Below are 14,369 nucleotides of genomic sequence, written 5' to 3'. Positions count from 1 at the left end.
TCCGTCCTCAGTGCTGCAAAATAGAATATAAATGAGGACTGCCACCCTCTACAGCCTCACCTTGATGGTATGTGCAAATGAGGTCACACACAGGTCCCAAGACTCTGGAGTGCCAGAACTACGCACACGCGCACGCGCACACACACATACCAGGCTTCACACTGCCCTTCCTCTGAGCCAGACAGTCTGTAGACAAGAGGTACAGGAAATGTGTCGTCCTTGGTGGCCACACCTTCCTGTCCTTGGCTGACCTGACTAAACACAGGGAGGCAGGCGTGAGGGAGCACAGGCTAGACCTGAAGGCACGTGCCCACACCTCCTTGAAGACCAGGATACCCCTGCTGCCTGCTGCAGTCAAAAGCCTCCCTCCCCACATCCTCTGTTCCTCCAACGAGTATACACACGTGCACACGCACATGCATGCACACATGCAGTGTGCATGCACGTGGGACATGCATACACCCCCTGCCATTTTCCCTTCCCAAGGCAGGAGAAAACATTTCGTGGAGTTTGTCCGGAGATTGGCCTGGTTAGCTTCCTGTTGCAATGATAAACACTAGACCAAAAGCCGCTTGGGGAGGAGAGGGAGTGCTTTGGTTTACATTTCCACACCTAGACAAGCAGGCAGGCAGGAGCTTACTGGCTTGCAGCTTAGGCCACCTGCCAAGTGGTGGCTCTGCCCACAGTGGGCTGGGCCCTCTACCAATTGGGAATCAAAATCCCCCCACAGATATGTCCACACCCTAATCTAATGGAAGCAATTCTTCAGTTGAGGGTCCCTCTTCCTTGGAGACTCTAGGCAGGGGCCACACCCCAGCTCCTCACTGGGGATTCTAGGCGGGGGCTCCACCCTGACCACGCCCCCAGCCCCTCACTGGGGATTCTAGGCGGGGCTCCACCCTGACCACGCCCCCAGCCCCTCACTGGGGATTCTAGGCAGGGGCTCCACCCTGACCACGCCCCCAGCCCCTCACTGGGGGATCCTAGGCAGGGGCTCCTCAGCCTTTTTATCCTGATTCTCTGCACTGTCCTCCTTGGCTCAAACCCTGTACTAAGGTAAGGATACCATGTGACTACCTAGACTTACCCGTGGAGACATGCCACGCAGGTCCCAGACCTAAGCATCATCAGGCTGTAGTGTTCTTTTCCAGCAGAACCCTAGCCGGAGGCGTCAGTCTGGGGTTTTGTGTGCACTGCACATCGGCCCCACAGCCATGGGGTCTCCTTACGTTCATGAGCTTCTGATTTGGGATCCAAGATAAGAGGCTGGCCACCTTACCCCAGGGGATCATAGGGTGTGTTTGTCCCATGCCCAGCACCTGGCTCGCTACGTGGAGCAGTACGTGGGGACCGAGGGTGCATCCAACTCGCCCACCGAGGGTTTCCTGCTGAAGCCCGTGTTCCTGCAAAGGTGAGTACAGGCCCCACGTGTGCCGCCTGCCAGTGCCTGGTGTGCAGGGAGATATGGCATGGGGAGGGGACGCGGGAAGTGTAGGGGGTCGTCTTGGGCCGGCAGGAGGCCGCTCCACCCCCAAAGCAGAAGGGGCAACCATCAGCCTTGCTGGAAGAAGCTTCCGGAAATGGAGAGTAGGGGAATGAGATATCATGCATGCTGGGCGGTCACCATCCCCTGGTCCCCCAGAGCCCGCAAGTCCCCTCCCCAAGGCCCTGTCCCTGCAGGAACCTGAAGAAATTCCGGCGTTGGCAGTGTGAGCAGGTGCGTGCCCTGCGCGGTGAGGCCAAGAGCTCGTGGAAGCGCCTCATGGGCGTGGAGAGCGCTTGCGACGTGGACTGCCGCTTCCGCCTGGGCACGCACAAGATGGTGTTCATCGTCAACTCCGAGGACTACATGTACCGCCGCGGGACGCTGTGCCGTGCCAAGCAGGTGCTGCATCCCCTCCTACCCACCTGAGCCCTCGAGCCCGCGAACCTCCTGCCCCGCGCCCCGAGTCCCGCACCCCGGCCCCAGGGGTTGACACACACCCTCCCTCAGTTGCAGCCCCTGGTGCTGTTGCGCCACCACCGTCACTTCGAGGAGTGGCACGGCCGCTGGCTGGAGGACAACGTGACTGTGGCTGCTGCGGGGCTGGTGCAGGACTGGCTGATGGGGGAGGAGGAGGAGGACATGGTGCCCTGCAAGACACTCTGCGAGACAGCGCACGTGCACGGGCTGCCGGTGACGCGCTACCGTGTGCAGTATAGCCGTCGCCCTGCCTCACCCTGAGCTGGAAGAGGCCCAGTACGTGAGCCCCACCCCCACCCCATGCCGTGCCCCCGCGGGGGCTTTGTCACTTTGAGCCCGAGGTCATACCTTGACCTTAAACAAGCAGGAGCCAAGGCTCTTGCGGTGCAGAGCAGACCCCGGGCATCAGCAGGGTCGTCCTCACCAGGGCAGCCCGGCCCGCAGAGTTCTAAAGGCTTAGGCACAAGTATTTATTCCTTCCTGCGCTCCGCTCCGCTCCGCTCCGCTCCGCTCCGCTCCTAGTGGTTGTGACTTTCGCAGCAGCAGCTCCCCTGGCTTCCCACGGGTGAGACCTCCCTGTGGGCCCGCGAACCACCCGCTGTCCCCGCAGCTGCCCTCCGCAGGCCCACATCGCTGTGCCAAACCCGCGGTCCAGAGAGCACTTGTTCTCCAAGTTTCCTGAGCCGGTTTTTGACCCCGGGCCTGGGCAATGGGGAGCAGGTGTGCCTACCCAGGCCCAGCCGCGTGCCTCACAAGGGATCCATGGGCACCTGGAGCACATCCTACTTTCCTGAGAAGGGCGTTGCTCGTGGGACCCCGAGCCGCCCAGGACCCTCTGGGCCTCCATTCCCCAGCAAGGAGCCCGGGCACCTTCGCATGCTTCTGGGGAGCCACTCCTTAACGTTTTTGAGGAATTTCTGTTCCAGCCTTGACCTCCCTTCGCAGCTGTTTTGAATGTAGTTTTCTTTTTCTATTTATTTGCACATTAAAGTTAAATATTGACGCCAAGCCTCAGGGTCCGTCCGTCATTTCCCACAGGAGTTCTGGCCAGGTCTTGCCCATGGCTGTCTCTGGTGGTAACAGCAGCCCACTCCAGAGTCCTTCCCAGAGGAGCAGAAACTGCCCGGAATGTCAGCAGCTCCCCTACCTGGGACTGCTTTCGAGAATATCCTTTCCCAATTATCTTTTCCCAAACCTGAGCTGTGCCTGTACACACCGCTTTGGGAGTGTGGATGGCACATGGCTAAAGCCACTGACAACCTGATCCCCAGGCCCCAGTGATGGATGGAGAGAAGCAGGTCCTGCATACAAAATGACTAAACTGTAACAAATTTCTTTTTAAAAAAATTGTGCTGGGCGGCGGTGGTGGCCCTCACCTTTAATCCCAGCACTCGGGAGGCAGAGGCAGGTGGATCTCTGTGAGTTTGAGGCCAGCCGGGACTACCAAGTGAGTCCCAGGAAAGGCGCAAAGCTGCACAGAGTAACCCTGTCTCGAAAAACAAAAAACAAAAACAAAACAAAACAACAAAAAAAATTGTGCCAGTTAGCAGTGGTGGAGTCACACGCTTTTAATCCCGCAGAGGCAGAAGCAGGCGGATATCTGAGTTGAAGGCCAGCCAGGGCTGCAGAGTGAGACCCTGTCTTGGGGGGGGGGGGGGACAAAGAAAAGAAAAGAAAAAAGAGAAGAGTTAAAAAAAAAAAACAATAACAACAAAAAATTTATATTGAAGGGCTGGAGAGATCTCAGTGGTCAAGAGCACTGGCTGCTCTTGCAGAGGGCCCAGGTTCAATTCCCAGCTCCCACATGGAGGCTCACACCCATCTAACTCCAGTTTCAGGGGATTCAACTCCCTCTTTTGATCTTGATGGGCAGCAGGCAATCCTGAGGCCCGCGTACATGCTATGTGGGGTGTGTGTGTGTGTGTGTGTGTGTGTGTGTGTGTGAACACTGGGCCAGATGGCTCAGCAGGTAAAGGTGTTTGCCGCCAAGGCTGAAGTCCAACATCGAGGACCCACATGGTGGAATGAGAACAAACAGACTCCCTCGAGTCCCCACTCGCAGTGGGTCAACACAGCCCCCCCACACACACACACACAAAACAATGCAGCACTAACTTAGAAGTTCAAGGCCATCCTGGACTACACACTGAGTACTGGTCCAGTCTGAGCTGTGAGAAGGAATAAATGTCCAATCATCATGATTATCTTCACAATTCTCCCAACGGCAGACACTCCCCCGACTCCTCATCAGCTGGTACCCACTGTTCCTACTTCTGTCCCAGACTCTGCCTGTCTGTGGCCGGCTTAGTTCACTCAACAGGAAGGCCTCAGTGTTCGCCTCTGTGGTGGATGTTCCCGAATGCCCTTCCTTATTTAGGGCTGGAACCTAGGACCATCCTGTACCCGGCTTGGCACGGTGGTCCTCACAGGCAGCTCTGCACCGTCCCTTGCATGCCACAGTGCTGTTCTTGTGGAGGGACTGTTGATGGGCACCCCCACATCTGCTTCTCCCCACCCCCCCCCACCCCCCCCCCCCACCCCCCCACCCCCCCCCACCCCCCCCGCCCCAGCCACAAGCATCCTGGTCCAGACATCTTCCTGTGTGTGGCTCTGGCCTCAACTCCAGACACGTCATCCTTGAGTGCAGATGGGTCACAATTTCAACACGTAATTACCAAACCTCCTTGTCCTGGTTGTCCCTGAGAAGCATGGGTCCCTTGCACACCTCTGCCTGGACATTCCAGGCCTCAGTTTTCCATCCTAGTGCAGGGGCTAACCCTAAGGAACTGCTCATTCACATCCTGCTAGATTAGGGCTTGTGAGGCAGGAAATGACCATGTTGGCCTCTCTCCCTTCCATCCCCAAATGGTGTCATGTTCCCAGGCTTTGGCTGCTCCGTGCTGGGTTCTGCTGCTCCCCAGCATGCCCTCTGAGGCTAGCCCCCACCCCAGGACAGGATGGTGGAGGGGTCCTTGCAGGCAGACTTTTCATGTTTTACATTGCTGGGCTAGAACCTAGGATGCTCAGCACTCGGTGTTACACTGAACTACCTGCCCCCAGGCTTGCGTGCCCTTGCCTCTCTGAACCTCGGTTTCTCCTTCTATTCCTCTGCTCCTCTCTCCCCCTCCCCTTTTCAGAAAGCTGTGTGTGCGCACATGTGGAGGCCAGAGAGCTGAGTCAGGCGGCTTCCTCTAGCACTCTTCACCTTATTTTTGAGACACGATCTCTCTCTGAACCCAGAGCTCCCTGATGGGCTATGTGCACTGACCAGTGAACCGCCAGGCCCTCCTGATTCCACTTGTCAGCTGGAGTTTACAAGTGTGCTCTGCCATGCTCTGCTGCCATGCACTGGTGCTCAGGTCTTATGCTTGCAGGGTGGCATCTCCATAGCAACCTTCTCCTCCCCATCACTTCTTGTGGACTGATTCTCACCACATAGCCCAGGCTGCCCTAGAAACTGCAATCCTCTGGCCTCAGCCTTCAAGTTCTGGAGTGCCAGGCAGGCCCACCACCCCATCCGAACAGTGGGCCCCACTGAGGATGGCCTATGAAAACTCCCCACAGTGTCTAGCATGCCAAGGCAGCTCAGGGGCTCTCTGCAGAGGCCTGGTCACCTCCCTCACAAGTCATGCCTGGAACTTTGAGGACAGGTAACCAGTGCCTCCAAGGGTCCCCAGACCCTGCCTTACAGCAGGTATTCAGTGTCAGGTCTAAGGAAGGGCACAGACCCCCTCAGCTTTCTCCACCTGACCTCAGAATCACATGGAGGCCTTATTTCTGCACCTCACTTTGCTCCAGGCTATACAAAGAGCTGGGATAATGGCAGGGTGTCCCCCAAGAAGACTTGAAGTACTCTGGGAAGCAACAATTGTTGGTGTGGCCTGTAGTTTTTTGTTACATATATACAATCACTATTTATGTATTTGTTTATTTGAAACAGGGTCTCACTATGTAGCCCTGGCTGTCCTAAACTCACTCCATAAACCAAGCTATCCTTGAATTCACAGAGATCCACCTGCTTCTGCTTTCTGGAGTGCTGGGATTAAAAGTTTGCACCACCATGGTAGCCTTGTGCGTGTGAGTGTGTGTGTGTGTGTGTGCGTGTGCCTGTGTGTGTGCACAGATGCCAAGGTGCCACACACAAGGCCATCGGACAACTTGTGGGAGTTTATTCTCTCCTTCCACCATGTTGGTCCTGCAGATTGAACTCAGCATGCCGGGCTCAGTGACACAGACCTTCAGCTGTGGTGTCACCTTGCTGGCCCTTGTTGGCCTGCTCTGACAGAGCCAGGACACTCTGGGACGGGCCATTGTCCTGCCAGTTACAGATAGGAAGTAGGGGGGTGGCTTCGGGAAGGGCTAAGAGCCCCACATGGTGGTGACTTGGAGGAGGGCTGGACTGTCATCCAAACAGGAGTTGTGTGACTAGCCAGCAGGAAGTGGCTACTTGGTCCACAGATGTTTCCTGGGCCGGGTGGGGTGGAGAGTGTTGTGGAGGCGGAGTGGTGGGGGTGGGGATGGGGCTGAAGCCCAGGACCTTCTTCTCCATCCTTGGTCCTGTTCCCTGTGAAGCATCTTGGAGAGACGAGAGACCTGGGCAGGATACCCAGGCCCCCTGAGCACACACAGGGTCTCCCATGGGCTCCAGGATGAGCAAGCACTCCCTAGGGGGTCTGAGGGGGTGGGAACTCTGCTGCAGGGTTATCTCTCTCCCTGAAGGTGCAGTCTGCTCTCTCCTGGGGCTCCGGAAGCTGGGGGCGGGAGGACAAGGCAGGAAGCCCCAGGCTACAGCCAAGAAGTGGAGTCTGACCCTGGCAGCATGTCCTGGCTGCTGCTGTGTCCACTGGTGCTGCGGCTCAGCCTGGCAGAGGGCACCCAGACCCCCAGCTTCTATGATGATGGAGAGACTACCGGGGGAGGCCATGGTGAGTGACTCTGTCCCTTGAAGGGAGGGGCAGAACAGAAATGGAACCACAGCCAGGCAGGCTTATAGCATTAGGTCCCTAAGTCCTAGACCTTTGGGGCTGGGCTATGTCCTTCCACTCACCAGCCCAGGGTCCCTGAGTGCTGGAGTGGGGACACTGAGGCACCCACAGTGCCTGAGACTCACAAGGTCACCCTCCCTGCGTCTTGTGTCCCCACAGGCAGGACTGGGCATGGGCTGACTGACATCCCCTCTCTCCCACAGAAGGCACTGTGAGTGTCACGGACCCAGCCCAGCTTCACCCACGAGGCTTCCCGGGCAAGTTCTGTGCCAACGACAGTGACACGCTGGAGCTCCCCGCCAGCTCTCAGGCACTGCTGCTGGGGTGGGTCCCCACGAGGCTGGTGCCTGCCCTCTACGGGCTGGTGGTGGCCGTGGGGCTGCCAGCCAATGGACTGGCACTGTGGGTGCTGGCCACGCGGGTGCCCCGCCTGCCATCCACCGTCCTGCTCATGAACCTCGCGGTTGCGGACCTGCTGCTGGCCCTGGTGCTGCCACCACGCCTGGCCTACCACCTGCGTGGCCAGCGCTGGCCCTTTGGGGAGGCTGCCTGCCGGATGGCCACAGCTGCTCTCTATGGCCACATGTACGGCTCAGTGTTGCTGCTAGCTGCGGTCAGCCTGGACCGGTACCTGGCCCTGGTGCATCCTCTGCGAGCGCGTGCATTGCGCGGCCGGCGCCTGACCGCTGGGCTCTGCTCGGTGGCCTGGCTCTCGGCAGCCGCCCTAGCCCTGCCTCTCACTCTGCAGCGGCAGACCTTCCGGCTGGCTGGCTCCGATCGCATGCTGTGTCACGATGCGCTGCCCCTGGCGGAGCAGACCTCCCACTGGCGACCGGCCTTCACCTGCCTGGCTGTCCTGGGTTGCTTTCTGCCGCTGCTGGCCATGGGCCTGTGCTATGGGGCCACCCTGCGTGCACTGGCGGCCAGCGGCCAGCGCTATAACCACGCACTCAGACTGACAGCCCTGGTACTGGCCTCGGCTGTGGCCTCTTTCACACCCAGCAATGTGCTGCTGGTGCTGCACTATTCGAACCCAAGCCCCGAGGCCTGGGGCGATCTCTATGGAGCGTATGTGCCCAGCCTAGCACTCAGCACCCTCAACAGCTGCGTGGACCCTTTCATCTACTACTATGTGTCCCATGAGTTCAGGGACAAGGTACGCGCCATGTTGTGTCGCCAGCCAGAGACCAGCAGCTCTTCTCAGGCCTCCAGAGAGGCTGGAAGCCGAGGGACTGCCATTTGCTCCTCTACACTTCTGTGACAGGTGGTTGAGGCGGGAAGGGGGGCATTTGGGGTTGACCAGATCTCCCCTTTAACTGCATCCCTCCTGAACCCTCAGGACATGACCTTATTTGGAAATACAGTTGGTGTGGCCGTCATTAGTGGAGCTGAGGTCCGTGGAAGAAGGCGGAGGCCAATGCCCTTGAAAAAGAGGAGCAATGATCCCAGTGCTATGCACCTGTCACTGTGGAGGGAAGAGGACTAGGAGCTCAGGGTTATCTTTGACTACATAGTGAATTCAGAGCTAGCCTGGGCTATGTGAAACCCTGTCCTTAAAAAAAAATACAGTAACAGAGCACAAGAATGTGTAACTATGGAGGCAGAGAAGAGTTATGAGGCTACAAGTCAAGGGATGCTGAGGGTGGCTGGGGTCATTAGAACCCATAAGTGAGACAATTTCTCCCTCGAAGCCTCAGAGGAACCCACCCCTGGACACCCTGATCTTGTCAAGGAGACTCTTAGAACTGTGAGCCAATAAACTCAACCCTTTGTGCTTTGTATATGTGTGTCTGTATGGTGTAGATGTGTGTGCACGCACGAGCCTGTGGGTATACGAGGAGGCCAGAGGATGACAGGTGCCTTACTCAGTTCCTTCTCTACCTTTACATTTTTGTTTTTTAATTATTTTATGGCCTCATGGTGGTGGCACACACCTTTAGTCCCAGCACTCAGGAGGCAGAGGCAGGCAGATGTTGGAGTTCAAAATCAGCCTGGTCTAAAAAGTGAGTTCCAGGTCAGCTGGGGCTACACAGAGAAACCCTGTCTCAAAAAAACCAAAACAACAACAACAACAACAAATTTTTATGCATGTAGGTGTTCTGGCTGCATGTGTGTCTGTGTACTACATGTGTGCCTGGTGCCCACAAAGGTCATAAGAGAGCCCCCTTGAACTGGAGTCACAGATAGCTGTGAATGGAACCCCGGTCCTCAGCAAGGGCAGCAGATGCTCTAGACTGCTGAGCCAGCTCGCCAGCCTCCACCTTAACCTGCGAGACTAGGTCTCTGGGTGGATCTGACTCACTGCCTAGGCTAGGTCTGCATGTGGCCCAGCCCACAGCACCACGCTGGGGTGCACCGTGAGCATGTGGCCCAGCCCACAGCACCACGCTGGGGTGCACCGTGAGCATGTGGCCCAGCCCACAGCACCACGCTGGGGTGCACCGTGAGCATGTGGCCCAGCCCACAGCACCATGTTGGGGTGCCACCGTGAGCATGTGGCCCAGCCCACAGCACCACTCCGGGGTGCACCGTGAGCAGGTTCGGCTGACCTGCTTGTTCTTGGATCAGCACAGAAAGCGCAGGCACTGTGACCGCTGAGCAAGCCTGGGTCTCGCTCTCAGACGCCACGACAGGAGCTCTAGCTGGAGGCCGGTGGCCCTGCCCTGGGAAGACAGGGGACGGGAGGGGGACAGTCACTGGGGAGGACAGCTAACTAGACGTGCCGGCTTTCAGATCTTCCGATTGGAGCCCCCTGAAGTTTAGAGCCAGAACCTCTCAGGCGTTTGGAAGTTTTGAATGTGTGCCTGAAGGAACTCTCGGGCCCACAGGGTCCCTACCACAGGCTGAAACTTGAAGATGGCGGGGAAGGAGACTGGCACAGATCTGCCCCAAACCGGGCAACACTGCAACACCAGAAGCCCACCCCAAACTGCCCCATGAACTCCCCCAGTCCCACTCAGGCCCAACACCAGCCTTCCCTTTCCACAGCCGCTCCCACCCTGCCCCTCCCAGCCTGTGTCCTGACTGCTGTCTTCCGACCTTGACTGTTCCCTGCTTTGACACCGGCCTCTGATCTCGAGGGCAAACCTTTTCTGGAGTCAGAAGGGATGTGCCCTGGTTGTGGGAGGTTGGGCAGCAACAGTGGCTTCTACAAACTCAGGCACCTGTGTGCCACCTACCTGCACACGGACCCTGAGCCAGACCTGGGGTCAAAGGCTATGCACTCATGACGTAAAAGTGAGGTCTTAGGGGACCAAGGGTGACAGCTGACCGGGTGGAGGTAGAGAGCCTGCAGTTGGTGTGGAAGTCCAGGACAGAGTGCCGGACGGACACACTCGCACACACGCACAACTGGGGTCGGCTACGTCCAGTGCGAGGCACTTCTTCCTCTTCATTCACACCAGGAGCCCCCAGCCTGCTGGCGCCAGCTGGAAGAGTCCTTGCTGGAGAGCAGAGGGCCTTCCCTGGTGCATACTCCAGGGCCACTTTGTATCTCTGGTGATGCTGGTCACTGGTCCTCACCTGGGCGCTGTCCCAGTCTAGTCACTATTGCTGCGATTAGCACAATGACCAAAGGCAACACCCAAGGAGGAAAGGGTGTGTCTGGGTCACAGTCCATCATCAGCGGAAGTCAAGGCAGGAGCCTGGGAGCAGAGGGTTGCTCACCATTTGATGGGGGTGCTGGGACCCAAGCTCCAGTCCTCTGCTAGAGCAGCAAGCCTTTATTTTTATTCATTCATTCATTTATTTGTTTGTTTGTTTTTCGAGACGGGGTTTCTCTGTGTAGTTTTGATGCCTGTCTCTGGATCTCACTCTGTAGACCAGGCTGGCCTCGAACTCACAGAGATCCGACTGCTTCTGCCTCCCGAGTGCTGGGATTAAAGGCGTGCGCCACCACCGCCCGGCTGCAGCAAGCCCTCTTAACCATGGAGCCATGCCTCCAGCCTTTTTGTTTGTTTGTTTGAGTTTTTACCAGGTAGCCCAGGATGGACTTGAACGTTCTCCTGTCTCAGCCTTCAAATGAGATTTACAAGAATGCACATCACACTTAGCCCGCCCTGTGCCAAGTGCAGGGGCTGACCACAAAGTCTAGAGTCTGGGTGCTATCTCTAGGCCAGGCCTCCAACAACTGCCATCCTCCCGCTGCACTCTGGGGATGGAACATCAAGCCCCACTCTGTGCAGAGGCTGTGTGGCCTAAACTGGAGAGGCCAGGCCCAGAGGGAGCAACCTGCCCTGTGGGAACAGCTTGATCAACTGGCATTGACTGACTGATGGCCTTCACAGGCCCCTCTCTTCTAAATCCCACCCTGTTTCTCTATGGGATTGAAGGTGTGCACCATCACACCTGGCCCAGTATGCTGTATGTTTTTGGATTATAACAAGACAGACTGCATGTTTGATTCAAATACAATTTTTTTTTTCAGTCCTTAGGATTGCCTTTTTTTTTTTTTTTTTTTTTTTTTTTGAGACAGGGTTTCTCTGTGTAGCTTTGGAGCCTTTCCTGGAACTCACTCTGTAGACCAGGCTGGCCTCGAACTCACAGAGATCCACCTGCCTATGCCTCTCGAGTGCTGGGATTAAAGGCATGCCACCACTGCCTGGCTGCCATTAATTTTTTAAAAAGATTTATTATATACACCACAGCTCAGTATAGATGGCTGTGAGGTAAGTCACCATGTGGTTGCTGGGAATTGAACTCAGGTCTTCTGGAAGAGCAGCCAGTGCTCTTAACCTTTGAGCCATCTTTCCAGCCCTCATTCCTTGGGATTAAACAAAAGACCCTGCGTATACTAGACAAGCCTACCCTTAAGCCACGCCCCCAGCCCCTCCTGGGGGATTCTAGGCGGGGCTCCACCCCTGAGCCACGCCCCCAGCCCCTCACTGGGGGATTCTAGGCAGGGGCTCCACCCCTGAGCCACGCCCCCAGCCCCTCATTGGGGGATTCTAGGCGGGCTCCACCCTGAGCCACGCCCTCAGCCCCTCCTGGGGATTCTAGGCGGGCGCTCCACCCCTGACCACGCCTCCAGCCCCTCACTGGGAATTCTAGGCAGGGGCTCCACCCTGACCATGCCCCCAGCCCCTCCTGGGGGATTCTAAGCACAGTCTCTACCCGAGTCATGCCTCCATTCCTTTCCGTTATGTATGCTCGTTTATTGTGTGTGTGTGTGTGTGTGTGTGTGTGTGACAGCCCGAGTGTGAAGATCTGAGGACAGCTTGCCGGAGTCAGTTCTCTCCTTCCACCATGTGCATGTGGGTTCCAGGGATGAACTCAGGTCATCAGGTATGGCAGCAATGAGCTTTACCTGAAGAGCAGGCTTGCTGACCCTGCACAACAGTGTCTTCGGAACCTCCCTGTTGACCTTACTGTGTGTGGGAATCTGAAGGGTGCTCGGTGACCGCCCAGATCCTCCTGGCCTCTCCACATCCACTCCTTACGCCACATGTGGAGATACCCGTGGTTTGTGCCCCTCACTGTGGGATGAGTACTTCAGAACTGCACACACAGCTGTCCTGCCAACCTGAGACAAGGCTCCCCAGGGCCTGAGGTCACAGGAACACATTGCTGTGGTTTTCAGTTGAGCTTTCCATCTTGAGAGGATTCTGTAGAGGTAACAAAGGTGGGGACTTGGGATCGTCACTGTCTTGGCTGCAGTGAGGCACCTGCAAGCACTCCTCTAGGGGACCTGATGGACACGACCCAGCGACACGTTTTGTTTTCTGAGGTCAGCGAACACCTGCCATTTGGAAAGTCTGGAGGCTGTTAGACTGCTCTGAGGCCACAGGGAGAGCACTTGCAGGGAGGAGAGCTGGTGGTCACTGGCTACGGGAGCTGATGCCCAGAGGCTCCACAGGGTCCCTTTGTAGCAGGAACCCACAATTCATCTTAAATCAGTCAAAAGTGAGGACACACCAAAGTCGTTAAGAGACACTCGCACTCCATGCTGCAATGAAAGGTCCCCTCCCCTTTCTGTTCCCCACCATCAAGTCCTGCATGAGACAGGGTCTCACGATGCTGTCCGTGCTGGTCTCAGACTCCTGGGCTCAGGATCCTCCAGCCTGAGGCTCCTCGGAGCTGACACTGTCACCAAGCTGCCTCCACCTCCATGTGCTGGGATGACAGGTGCAAACCACTTTTTTTTTTAAATTTATTTATTATGTAATACAGTGTTCTGCCTGCATGTGCCAGAAGAGGGCACCAGATCTCAATACAGGCAGTTGTGAGCCACCATGTGGTTGCTGGGAATTGAACTCAGAACCTCTGGAAGAGCCATCGCTCCAGCCCGCAGACCACTCTTATCTGGGGACGGAACTCAAGCGTCTGTGCAGTACCAGGCAAGCACAGCAGCAAACGAGCTACCTGCCTATCCCATTTTTTACTTTTCAAGACAGTCTTATGTAGCCCAGACTAGCCTCAAGCTTACCAGGACCCTGAACTCTTTTAAATTAAGACAGGGTCTTGCTGGGTGGCGGAGCAGGCAGACCTCTGAGTTCAAGGCCAGCCTGGTCTACAAGGTGAGTTCCAGGACAGCCAGGGATAGAGAGAGAAAAACCCTGTCTTGGAAAAAAACAACCCAAAAGACCCCCAAAACAAAACAAACAAGGGTCTTCCTGTGTAGCCCTGGCTACACTGGAACTCACGCTGTAGACTGGGCTGACAGGACTCGATGACCTACCTGCCCCTGTCACCTGACTACGAGGATCGAAGGTGTGTGCCACAACTGCTGGCTAAGTCTGATTTAAAATGTTCAATATAGGCCAGGCAGTGGCGCACACCTTTAATTCCAGGTCTCAAGAGGCAGAGGCAGGTGGATCTCTGTGATCCACACAGAGAAACTCTGTCTCAACAACAAAATTTTTTTTTTCTCTTTATTGTGTGCCTGTGTGTAGAGGTCAGAGGTCAATGTGGAGTTGGTTCTTTCCCATGTTTCCCAGAGATCAAACTCAGGCCACCAGGCTTGGCGGCAGGTACCTTCATCATCTTTCTAGGCCCCAGTTGGCTATTAAAAGCCCCAATGTACGAGCAAGGAGGGGTCAAGATACAAAAGTTAAAATGTCCCAATTATAGCTCGCCCATTGGAAGGAGGCAGTTGGGCCAATGGCATGTATATTAGAGGGTTGATGTTGGACCACATCCCCTTTTTTTCTTGGCTCCCCCTTGATGCTCAGTCTCAGTAGTTAGGAAGGTGCCGGGGCCATCCATGACCTTGGACGGAAACCTCTGGAATCTTGAGGCAGAGTCAGCCGCAGTCTACAATGGCACCATGTAAGGGTGAGGGTCAGGGTTCAGTTCCCTGATCCCAAGTGAAGATTCCAGCAGGGTGGTTTGTGCTCATGTTTCCAACATTTCAAAGTTGGAGACAGGAGGATCCTGGGGCCCAGTGGCCAGGCAGGAGGATGCCACAGATGGGGTTCTCTAGA

At 56.3% G+C, this 14,369-nt stretch overlaps 2 protein-coding genes across 2 annotated transcripts in view; both read left to right on the top strand.

Moving 5' to 3' along the window:
• The window catches only part of Sin3b (SIN3 transcription regulator family member B), a 37,931-nt gene extending 34,960 nt beyond the window's left edge, over window positions 1-2,971 (top strand). The window contains exons 17-19 of the mRNA XM_006989904.4: window positions 1,317-1,411; window positions 1,681-1,885; window positions 1,994-2,971. Coding sequence (XP_006989966.1) covers window positions 1,317-1,411; window positions 1,681-1,885; window positions 1,994-2,224 — 531 coding nt within the window. The 3' untranslated portion in view covers window positions 2,225-2,971. The remainder of the gene's footprint in view (window positions 1-1,316; window positions 1,412-1,680; window positions 1,886-1,993) is intronic.
• A 3,656-nt stretch (window positions 2,972-6,627) lies between these two features.
• F2rl3 (F2R like thrombin or trypsin receptor 3) lies at window positions 6,628-8,715 on the top strand. Its single transcript, XM_006989906.4, has 2 exons — window positions 6,628-6,888; window positions 7,152-8,715. The coding sequence occupies exons 1-2, from the start codon at window positions 6,783-6,785 to the stop codon at window positions 8,207-8,209; spliced, it is 1,164 nt and encodes a 387-aa protein (XP_006989968.1). The 5' UTR covers window positions 6,628-6,782; the 3' UTR covers window positions 8,210-8,715.
• Window positions 8,716-14,369: the final 5,654 nt, after the last annotated feature.

This window comes from Peromyscus maniculatus, chromosome 17, assembly GCF_049852395.1.
Source record: "Peromyscus maniculatus bairdii isolate BWxNUB_F1_BW_parent chromosome 17, HU_Pman_BW_mat_3.1, whole genome shotgun sequence".
NCBI classification, from domain to species: domain Eukaryota; kingdom Metazoa; phylum Chordata; class Mammalia; order Rodentia; family Cricetidae; genus Peromyscus; species Peromyscus maniculatus.
The sequence above is the reverse complement of the archived record's forward strand: the minus strand, read 5'-3'. Positions and strand labels throughout refer to the sequence as shown.

Bases quoted from the DNA above. Each gene is read 5' to 3' on its own strand.
- F2rl3 (XM_006989906.4), top strand. From the start codon at position 6,783: ATGTCCTGGCTGCTGCTGTGTCCACTGGTGCTGCGGCTCAGCCTGGCA. The intron at 6,889-7,151 runs GTGAGTGACTCT...TCTCTCCCACAG, and splicing joins GACTACCGGGGGAGGCCATG to AAGGCACTGTGAGTGTCACG.